The 12155-nt window shown below is 34.2% G+C and overlaps 1 protein-coding gene across 1 annotated transcript in view; it reads right to left on the reverse strand.

Moving 5' to 3' along the window:
* The window catches only part of LOC127856279 (ribosomal protein S6 kinase beta-1-like), a 31087-nt gene extending 20618 nt beyond the window's left edge, over positions 1–10469 (reverse strand). Inside the window, exons 1-7 of the mRNA XM_052392386.1 lie at positions 10258–10469; positions 4745–4779; positions 3588–3705; positions 2865–2933; positions 2401–2472; positions 1375–1508; positions 741–841 (exon numbers count right to left, since the gene is read on the reverse strand). Coding sequence (XP_052248346.1) covers positions 741–841; positions 1375–1508; positions 2401–2472; positions 2865–2933; positions 3588–3705; positions 4745–4779; positions 10258–10344 — 616 coding nt within the window. The 5' untranslated portion in view covers positions 10345–10469. The remainder of the gene's footprint in view (positions 1–740; positions 842–1374; positions 1509–2400; positions 2473–2864; positions 2934–3587; positions 3706–4744; positions 4780–10257) is intronic.
* Positions 10470–12155: the final 1686 nt, after the last annotated feature.

Consider the following 12155-nt stretch of genomic DNA (forward strand, 5'->3'; position numbering starts at 1 on the left):
CGGGGTTACACACCACTAGGTTTAAATGTGCACTGTGTTGAAGCGTTTTATTGAACAGAATTGACACTATATCAGCTTTACAAAGAGTTAAAAATAACTTAATGTAGAATAAACGACACGCTTACCTCAATGCCAACGTTAATTTAATTTTTATAACAATAAAGTCGAAACGATATTCACTTCCATTTTCTATTCAAGTATTCATCCATCCCTTGATCGAAACTTATTTTAAGTCACACTATTTTATTGTATTCCTATCGAAGTTTTAACGTACATTATGTATGGTAAACACAAAATCCGAAATACGTTTTGCATTCGTTCGATGCCTTAACATCCAGAGAATTTAGTTCCAACTGGAATGTTTCGTCAGAGAAACTACGTCACACGATATACGTCATCGTTTGCGCATTCAGTTGCATGAAAAATAAAACAACGGAAAGCCTTTCAACACTTTACAATGATACAGGGGACGCTCTTCGGTGTTATATAAGAAATAGTAAACTCCACTTCGGTCCCAATGGCATTATAGTGACCAGCCAGGAGGCCAAAAACTGTATATGGACCTCAGCCTACGGCTTCGGTCCTTATACGGTTTGTGGCTGCCTGGCTGGTCACTATAGTGCCATCGGGACCTCAGTGGGGTTTTACTATTTCTTAATTACATTGGATTGCATTGTCTTAAAATGAAATACTGTATCTGCTTATTGACCATTCAAAAGTAGGTTAAACTGCACACTAACCTTGTAGATCTAAGAGAATATTTTCTGGCTTGAGGTCACGATACACTATTCCATGAGAATGCAGGTGTTCTATAGCCAGTGTTATCTCAGACAGGTAGAAACTGAAAATGAAAAGCTTATTTTACTTGTACTTGTATAACACTTAAGAAAGAACAAAACTTAACATTTGCAAAGCTACCCTTATTTCAAATACAAATGGAGTAGTTAAATTGAAAAAGGGCTATCACTGTAAGCCCGATTGCCACCAAAACAAGCGATGTGCTTGTGGAACACTATGTCCCCATATATTTAACCTTTGACCTTAAAGGATGATCTTGACCATTCGCCACTAAAAATGTGCAGCTCCATGAGACATACATGCATGCCAAATATGAAGTTGCTAACTTCAATATTGCAAAATTAATGGCAAATGTTAAAGTTAGCACAAACAAACAAACAAAGCAACAAACCAACAGACAGAGCAAAAACAATATGTCCCCCACTATAGTGGTGGGGGACATAATAAAAATCATTTGTAGCTTAATTAAATGACTAACACGATATGAATACAATTTTATCATTCAGTATATATGCACACTAATATAAACATGTATAAAAATGAGAAAACACAAAAAAAAGTAATAACTGAGAGTACCAGGCTGTGTCCTCCATGAAGATTCCCTCCCTTTCAAGCTGCATGAAGAGCTCTCCACCAGGGAGGTACTCCAAGATCAGGTACAGCTTGCCGCCAGTTTGGAATGCATAGATCAGGTCTACTATGAACGGGTGCTGAAATACACCAATTACAACTAGAGCTTTGTCACAGACGTGACGAATACCCCCACATGCTGCATTGACAAGAATATTTTGCATGTTGCATTTACAAAAAACAGCAGACACCATGCTCAAGTCTTAAAAAACACAGCAGACACCATGCTCAATGTTAAAAACACTAAGTGACCCCCTGATCTAGTTTTTGACATGGCATGGCCCAGGTTCGAACTTGACCTACATATCATCTAGATACAACTTCTGACCAAGCTTGGTGAAGCTCTGATGAAAACTACTTGAATTAGAGAGCGGACAACATGCTCAATGTTTAAAACGCACTAAGTGACCCTGTGACCTCATTTTTGACCCGGCATGACCCATATTCGAACTTGACCTAGACATCATCTAGATACAACATCTGACCAAGTTTGGTGAAGATCAGATGAAAAGAACTTGAAATAGAGAGCGGACACTTAATACGGACCGACCACCGACAGACAAGCTCACTCTATATACCCCCCTTAACTTCGTTTGTGGGGGTATAATAACTACATGTACCTGGTTTTCATGATAGCCAGTCTGTCAGATGTTATTGTTTGGGGTGGACGGGGCAGGGAGGAGGCCTTTTATAATAGATACAATTATTTTCCTCAGAAAACCATTATAATAATACAGATTATATAGTTAACATAATTGTACAAATACAATCACAAAATATGCATTCAGTAAATGAACATACTTTGGTATTGTATTTTCATCTATGTTTGAACTTAATTAATTTCACATTCTCAACAAAGCATGCATTAAAAAAGATTATAAAGTGAAAAATATCTACTTTTTAGCGAGCTTAGATAGATGAATACCGCAAGTTTGACAACAAACTCTTTCAATAGAGATTATTCATACAAACCTTGACACATTCAAGTATGTTTCTCTCAGCTTTAGTGTGAGCAGTATCTTTGGCATTTCTGGCAATAGTTGCCTGCAAAATAGCAAACTTGATTACATATAACTGCATAATGTATATTTTCACTGTAACATATATTAACGCAAGTAGCAAGGAATCTTGCAAACTAGCATAGTAAAGCTAGTGCATTATATTAGATAGCAAGGAATTTTGCAGGCCTCATATGGTGAAGCAAATGTGTTACATAAGAAGTTGATGTTAGCGAAGACTTTTGACACTGTGGATAGTGAAACCAGGAGTCACATTAGTAGGGGATGTTAACATGGAATCCGGCGAGACTCAAAACTATCGGGATCAGATAAGTAAAAAATGAACCGAACTTAAGATAAGCATGTGCAAAGTGGTTAGAGCACCTCTAGTGAAAAGTAAACATTTAAAATGCAAACACCTGCAATAACTTAACTCACCTTTTTCAGTACTTTCATGGCAAATATGTTCCCTTTGTCTTGCCCTGAGACTTTTCGTACTTGAAATACCTGAGTATATATAAGACAAATAATATTGCTATAACAAATAATGGCACAATGTGCAAGTCAATAACTTACGGGAAAGTGAGCATGCATGATTAGCAAACTCTTGATATGGGTTGTGCTCGGTGAAAAAGGGGTTTCATGCCTTTGTGTAAAAAGTCGTCCCTGACAGCCGCACAGGCTAATTTGGGACACAACTTTCCCCCTTAACTGGATGGTTGCTAAGATAAGACTTTCTATAAATAAAAAAATCCATTAAGCATTAGGTGTCATCCCTTATTAGCCTGTGTGGACTGCACAGGCTTATCTGGTACAACATTTTACGCACATGCATTTAACCCCCTTTTCACAGAAACAGGCTTATATTTATGTGATAAAGTGAAGTATAAAGTTCATTTCATAAGTCAGGCCAATGGTTTGGCCATTGGGATTCTTTATACACTTTCATATATACATAATTAATTATAATAACTTAATTCTAAATAGTTTAAATCAATAATGCATTCTCTAAAAATAAATATAATTATGGTAATTTTAATGGGATGTTAAAATTTTAATTTATTTAATAGTTAAAAAAATAATGGTACCTATCTGTGGATGAAAACCATCTGAAGAATGCAAACAGCATTAAGCAACACTAACTGTAAATGATACATTTACCTTTCCATATCCACCTTTCCCTAAAACTTTGAGAAGTTCAAAGTCAAATGTGCTGACTTTGGTTCTGCCTGGATTTACGGTATTTTCTGTCAGCTCCAATGTTTCCATGCCTTCCTCTCTACAAATATGATGTGTTATGAAAGTCTTTATCCTTTTTATAACCAAAACAAAAGCATACATTTAATATCGTTTATTTGTCCCATACATGAAAGTATTACACAACACGAGGGTCATGATTGGCCCGTAAGTGCTCAACTGAATTCACACATAGCAAAAGTTTAATAATGGACCAGGTGATTTAATTGTGTACCATACTTTCCCTAATTCAAACAAGTCATTCATATTGTCAAACGAAAGATTCTGTACACATTTCATCAAGACTGAGTAATAAATGAGGCCTCTAGGGTGGTAATAAGTTTTCTTTCAATAGATTTGACCTGCACACCAAGTGTTTGGAAGAACCTAACCCAGATTCAATCTTGGCCCAGAGATTTGTCAAGATAAACTTTCTGCCCAAGTTTCATCAAGTTAAGTTGAGGCATAACTGTTGCCCCAACAAAATAAAGTATTTGTTTTAAGAAGCGACCTGCTGATCTTGATATACGGCATGAAAGAAACCAATGTTAAAGTTGACAGCACAGAAGGATGAAAGGCGCCGCACAAAGGTCAATCACAATAACTCACCATGAGCACTTAGTTCACAGGTTAACAAATTTTAAAAACTGCACTAACCAGGGTTAAATTACACTTTTTAAAACTTGTCTACCAATTACCAGCCAACACAGAATTTTCTGCAAAACAATATTATAATTTCAGACCCAAGCAGGAAATATTAACCCTACAATCACGTTTTGCACTTTATAATTATGCAGGGGTTGATATATGAGATTTATTAATTTTAAAAAGTGAGGATTAAAAATGAGTCGCTTTCTGAGAAAACTGGGCCTAATTCATGTGCATAAACTGTCGTCCCAGATTAGCCTGTGAGGTCTGCACAGGGATGACACTTTCCGCCTAATTGAATTTTTGCTAAGAAGAGACGCTTCATTTAAACGAAAAATGTGCATACTGCACAGGCTAATCTGGGACGCCACTTTACGCACATGCATTATGCCCAGTTTTCTCAGAACACCACTCAAATGTATATTAAAACGTACAGCGGATCATTTGCCCTTGAAAGGTCTCTGTGCAACTGAAACATAAATAAATAACTACATTATGTACAATTAAAATCGGAAAACACAAGGAAATGGACAAAGGCATAGAAAAGTCAGTGTAAATGAAATAAGGCCTTGCTTATGTTGCAAATGTCCATATCTTGTTTAAATTATCCCCCCCCACCATGCCAAGTTGTCTGAGGACTTAGGAAGATATGTTTGACAGCTGGTTTCCCACCAGCGCAAAAGTCCAATGAAATTTTATGTTCAACCCACATATTAACAACATATTTAAGCAAGAACATACACTGGGGTGATAGGGGGTCATCACATGACAACCAAGATGGCGACATCCATTAAGAGACAGGTATTTTTCGCCGTTTTAAACCCTTTATTACTTCTATAAATTGTTAAAATGCCATATCAGCAAGAAAGTGATTAAAATTTATATCGTATAAATATTCACTCGTTCTCTCGCCTTTTTTTACCAGGAGCTGTCATTTTGTGACCCGCTGAGAAACTACGCAGCAAGTACAGTCGAGATATAGAGTGAATATGAATAATTGTTTGTCACCTGATTACCCCCTCTGTTGGGTAATAACTGTAAAATTATGCAAGCAAAATTCTTATGCATTTCATATCTCTTCATTGAGATCTACCAACTATTAAAGCCACACACCTTGAAATGAAATACACGTTAATTAATAGATATGGATGTAATTTGAAAGTGTGCAAAATTGTCGTTAAATCGATAGCCTTGTTAGCAAGTAATTTATTAGTTTTCAAACGGCTTTTAAAACCGAAAGTAGGATTTCCATACGTATACATGTGTGCGTCAATTTCGAAAAACGTGATTATTTTTAAGTTTTAAAGCTAAAAAAAGACGGATTTCTACCTTGTTACCACCAGATGTATTATAATTGGCTTAGATAAATTAATCTATAGCCTAGTTAGCAAATACTTTATTATTTTTCAAAGGGTACCGCTTTTAAAACTGAAAGTAGGATTTCTGGACGTATACGTCCGTTTCGACAAACGCGATTATTTTTCAGTTGTTAATCGCAAAAAAGACGGATTACTACCTTGTAACCACCAGATATATTCTAATTGTCATATATAAAATATGTTTCTTATTAATTCTTAAATTTACTATGCTAAATAAGGTGTGAGGCTTTAATTTCTTCATTTGTGTGAGCTGTCAGTGACTATTCATAGGTAATAAACATCACCTGCACGTCTTTTAATGGGATTTTTGTGATTAAATGCAAACAAAAAGCCAAAACTATGATTTTTTAAATTACCTTAAGGCTTTAAACTGAAATTTTCACAAATTAATATCATCGAGTACTTCATACATTTTATTGTTAACTTATATTCATATAGCTAAATGGAATTTTAACAATTCTTAATGTCCACATCATTCAAATAAAACTCAAATTAAATAGGCAAAATCATTTATTATCCAATTATTATGTATGGTGCAATATTTGACAGATCACCATTATGATCTCATAACAAACATTTCACCCCGTATAGAAACTGCAGTCACAGCCATGGCCCACATACTTGATACTTGAAAGAAGCGCATATCATGCTGATATACATTATATTACACAACTTTGCGTTCAGGGGAATTCTAACCAATTCTCTGCGTCCAGACACAGAGATAAACAAATCACTGCTCTTTTTGTTTACAAATTGAAGGACCAATGACCACTTGACAATAAATAGAAACAAAACCTAGAATGCAATAAGTAATTAAGCCTAATAAAGAATCTCAGTTAATTGGTGTATTCAATTAATCAACAAAACATACAATCATCATCTCATTCACAGAAAACTTAACATTATTCTTTAGGTGTAAATTAGGAAAAATGTATTCCAAATGAAGGAGACAATTGTGATTAGTTATTTTGACTAGCACTATATGATGCTGCAGTTTAAATTGGAGTTGAATGCCTATCCTTGGTAAATTTCAAGTTATTTTCCCATAAATTAAAGGTAATTAACCAATTTCAATAAAAACAATCATGTAAGAATATTAAATAAACAATACAGTTATTTCTAGAAGTTAATTATTGTTGAACATCAAAGTGTAAAAATTATAACCAAAGTTTATTTAACAAACAGCCCAATTTGAACAAAATTATATTTTAACACTATACATGTATAAAACATGGCCAGTGACTCATAACAGATAACACTTCTTTGCCTAATGTTTCCTTGCATTGAACCCTGTGTTAATCTTTTTTTAATTTCCGAAAACATATCCAAAAAGCGACTTTTATCCATATCAGCATAAAAAACTGAACACCAGCCAAATTTACATTACAGAAGTGTGCGCATCAGGGATTGATTTAATTACAGATTAATAGATATATAAGTCATATTTCCATCCCGTAATTTTCAATACTTACATAAAGATGTAAATTTGGTATAAACCTAGTTCGGATAGTTGTGAATTCATATTATATCTTCCCTGCGATCTCTTTTAACTGCATAGTAAAATTCAATTACACTACCAGTATATATAAATTTGATATTGTAGATAAAGACAAGTTGACGAGTGATGTCATGCACATAGTTATTACTCCGCCCACTGGTTTGCAAAAAACTGTGAATTCATATAAGTGCATATAGAAAAAGGTTGACATAATCACAGTACAATTGTACATGTATATACATGTACTTAAAATAATTAAATACATTTACGATTATTTGACACATTGATGTCTGCATAAAACATAAGTGTAAGTGAAAATACATTTTCAAACTGCTATTATTTATAATTTTTACTTATAATGAAATTCTTACTGAACATGCTGTTTGTTCTCTGTATTATGTAGTAACCGAAAAAAAAATACAGACATGTATAATTATGCAGTTCATTCAGGGCTCAACATTAACGGTTGTCCGATTGCCCCTGGCAAGTAAAAGTTTGGTTCGGGCAAGTTATTTTATAATCTAGTTGTCCGCACGGGCAAGTGTAAAAAAGAACAAAGAAAAATGTGTGTTTCTGTGGTTAAATGGTACAAATAATCACGAACGATTATACTAATGCACGAATTTACCTCGGCGATTGTTGTTTGGGGAAGTCCGAACTAACTACGGATGGTGCGCATGCATTTCCAAACTTATTTTTAGAAATGCCGTAAATGGCTTGGGATTCCAAACACCGGCTTTCAAATGCTATTATGTTTTTCTTTTTCATTACTATTCAGTTACAAATAACATCGTTGGTGTTTTCAGTCACATAGAAAACTACTAAAATTATTTAACTATATAAAAACAACAACAAATAGCTTCGGTATATATATTTTTCATATGTTTCGCATACATTTTCAACAATCTTTTGCTTTATGTCAATTGACATTTTGTTACAGTTCACGTGTCGTTTACAGTATTGTTAGCAGACAAGAAATGTCTAGTTTATTTAGCTTCGGCTTAATAAGTTACTGCAAGTCTGCAAAGTGCAATAAAAAATGTATAGAAAAATCATCCGAAATGGCCAAAAAGTACGAATTGAAGCGAAAACGCAACTTTTTATCACAATGGAAAAGTGAGTTTGAATGGTTGAGGACCTGTGTATGCTGACAAAGACGTGGAGGAGAGACTAATTATTACATTAATAATCAAACATTGGCACAAATTTACATTTAGACTTTAATTAGACTTTAATTGCTGTAATCATTTTGTTAAATGTGCAAAATAAAAAAAGGTTCTATGGTGAATCATTTTGATCTTTATTAAAAAATATATGAGGTTTACAGTTAATGTGATATTTCATGTTTGGGCAAGTGGCTTTACGTTCAGGGCAAGTAGATTTTCTAAGTACTTGCCCGGCAGGGCAAGTTGGTTTTTAGGTTAATGTTGAGCCCTGTCATTAAATAACAGGTTCAACAAATATAAGTGTTATTTATTATATGGGATTAAAGGTGCATCAACTTTAAATCCACTCCAAGCCATTTATGTTGTGGAAACCTGAAAGTATTGATCAACAAATGTCCTTTTTTCCCAATATAGTCCAATTGATTATTATTGTTTAGTTTTACATTCAGAATATACACATACATGCCATAAATTTTCAGACCCATTCCGGGACATTGAGCTCAATTTTCCAGGACATTTGCCGATTTTCCGGGACATGTATACATATAGCGATATATATATACCGGTAGACAAAAATGCATTTTTGGTACGCATTTTTTTTCACATCGTAAATTGCGAAGTTCGAAAGCCTACAGTATTCGAAATTATACACTTGATCTAATAATGTAAAATGAAACATTACTACTTCCGTTACTTAAGATACAAGCCTTGTCACATCATCTGCAGGAAGAAAAACTAAGTTAAAAGTATAATTTTCTGGGATACATTTAGGGTGTCCGAAAAGTAAGAGCGTCCGAAAATCTAGTGCAAGAACAGCAAGACACAAGGGTGTTTACAATTGCGAACGCAATTCAAATTCACTTATTATTTTTATTGTTATGACTGGGGCTTAAGAACAAGACAAAAATAAACCTTGTGATGATGACAATTTTATATGCTTAATTTTTGTACTCAACTTCTTTGTTGGTTAAACGTGCAAACATAACCTGCTTTTAATTTGCTACTCAACGATATTGGACTTCAGATGTGTGAACAACTCCTTTTCCTTTACGCATAGGGAAATTATAACGTAGTATATTAAAGCTAATTAACAACCACATTAAACAATGCCGCCTTTTCGGTTTGACTGCGAACATGAGACAAACAGGACCCCTGTTGATTGATCGATTGCCATGGAGACGCTGCGGATTAGTCGGAACAGATTCGAGGTGCAGCTAAGCCCAAGATAAGGTACATTTATACATGGATTTTGTAAAATCCTGGACATTTGACACATTTCCGGGACTGTGGGACCGTTCTTCATTTCCCAGACAATCCCAGACGTTTGGCTTGGCATGTTTGATATACATCTTTTGACAATTTTAACATGAAAATTATAAAGCGTTGCAACGCAAAATGAGTGAATTATTTTGAGAGTTCTGTTGTTGTCTTATATCTTGTGATAATATAAGGATTGCTTACATAAAGTATAAAATGCATCACTCATTTTATGAGCATGGTTGGCCGCGTGGTCAAAGCGATAGACTTTTACTCCAGGGGTTAGTGGTTGGAGACAAGTTGAAGGTTACTCTTTTTCTTTCATTAATTTTATTCTTGTTGTTTAACTGGAGATTTTTAGATCTAATGTTTACATTTATCAATATAAAGTATTAAATGACAAACTTTTATACATGACAAAATGTGTGATAAACAAAAATGGCCCCTTTAAAAATGTAACAATAAATAGTTCACAATTTCTGTCCCACTTTCAATCAAAAATCAAATATCATTGATATCTACTATGTTCAACCAATTATAACATAAAACCGGCATACTATATGAAATAAATGTCGATAAAGTTATGGACTTATCTATTGCGTGGTAACAGAATGATAATTGTCAGGGGGATTTTCTCCCTTGTTCACCTGATGTTGTGCCAACTCCGGTGCGAATTCCTCATCCGATGGCTCATCCTCGCCTTCCCGTAGCTCCATATTAAAAACCTCGGCCATTGTTTAAGTATATGTGTTCTTGAAATTAATTAAATAATTGTAAAAAGTGCCAATTAATATCATTATCATCTGTGAAAACGGAAAGTGGGATTCCGTGTGACGTGATAAATATCACATGGTATCACGATAAACGAATGGAATGGACGGATACATATTATTTTATTTCATGCTTGTAAGGACTTCGCTGATTGGTGTGTGAGGCAGTAAAAATTTACTGCGCGTGAATATCGCAAAAATCGGTTACAATAACATATTTAGGTCACAATATACTAAATAGTTTCCCTATATAATTCAATGTAAAAGCGACAACTTTGAGCGAAAATAAATGCAACATTTTGCACATAGAGACCCCCATAACCATACCTTTTCTTAAAGGCCATTCTAAGCGGAATCGATTTATGCAATAAAAAAGATATGTCATGTTCAAACCAAAAAAGAACTTGACGCTAATCAAAATCGACTGTTTTTGCAACTTTTTTTTACGGCCGTTTCTTAGTGGAATGTAACCTTTTTTAGTGCTAGGCTTTACTAAAGTCGCCAAGTTTATCATATTTCAGGGATTCGGTCGTGAACACCTATTTATGCCCTACCATTATCTCCGAAAGATAAAACCCGAACAATAGTTTAAGATGTAAAACATGCCTTCGAGTCAACTATGATATTTTTTTAGAAAGTACAGCCCTACATGAAACGAGTATTTAGTATATTGTAACCTATTAAGTAAAAATCTACTAACTTCCGCGCAGAAACATGTCCAGCGTTCATCAATTTAGCCTTGCTTTAGCGCACATATAACTTTAAAACTTGGGGTAAACTGACAAAAATATTTTATAGAGGTAGGATGGTTGATTTCCTTTCTGAAGAATTTTAGATACCACACTGCCACATCCGTAACCGTTTTGTTATTCTTTTCACGACCCCGGTGCAGGGAACACAAATAAATCACAGCTTTGTCTTTATATTAAAGTGATATTATGGGCATCTAACAGTTTATAGATGTCTAAAAATGCCCATAATATCACTTTTAAGCTTACGGAAAGAAACTTGCGCGAATGCGGGTTGTAATAAAAAAAAAGCAGCCGGCAAACACAGCGATCTTTGATTCGTTTAATGTTCTTTCGTTCATACAGAACTGTATCCCTTTTTATTTTTAAAACGCATTCAGCTAAAATTCTATGTTAAAGTGATATTATGGGCATTTTTCACTATTGAATTGAGCTGAAAAGAATTAACAGGCAAAACAGTAAGTTAAAATGTGGTTACTGACCAATTATCTGCAACTCATCTTGCTACCAGTTGTTTATAAATATATTTTATATTATATATTTTACGTGACCCACTTTAAGGAAATGTATGGGTATGGGTTTCCATCAGTTCTAAATGTTGACCTTTGTTTTGCCTAATGTAAGGTTTTGCATTTATTTTCATAAGCGTTTATAAGGATTTGATTTAAATAATTTTGACCTTCAACAGTGTGATTTTAAATGTTGTTAATGAGTCTGAATTTGATCTTGGTTACGAATGTTGATTGCGTACGGTATTGACAAGTCAGTTATCTACTATATATATTTAGTAATGCGTACAAGCATTAACGATCTAGCGAGTACTTCACGGATAGTATTACTACTAGTATTCGATCTGTTTGTGTTTTTGAATATTTTCCAATAGATACAAAAGAAATGTACTAATAATGTAAATAAAGAACTCATACATCATTATTGAAATTTCAGCTTTAATGTTAATGAGGTCCTTTCCTTCCACTTTAGACGGGATTTAGCCATCTCCGCTTTTCAGCCACGCCTGTTAAAAAT

Source organism: Dreissena polymorpha, chromosome 1 (assembly GCF_020536995.1).
Source record: "Dreissena polymorpha isolate Duluth1 chromosome 1, UMN_Dpol_1.0, whole genome shotgun sequence".
NCBI classification, from domain to species: Eukaryota; Metazoa; Mollusca; class Bivalvia; order Myida; family Dreissenidae; genus Dreissena; species Dreissena polymorpha.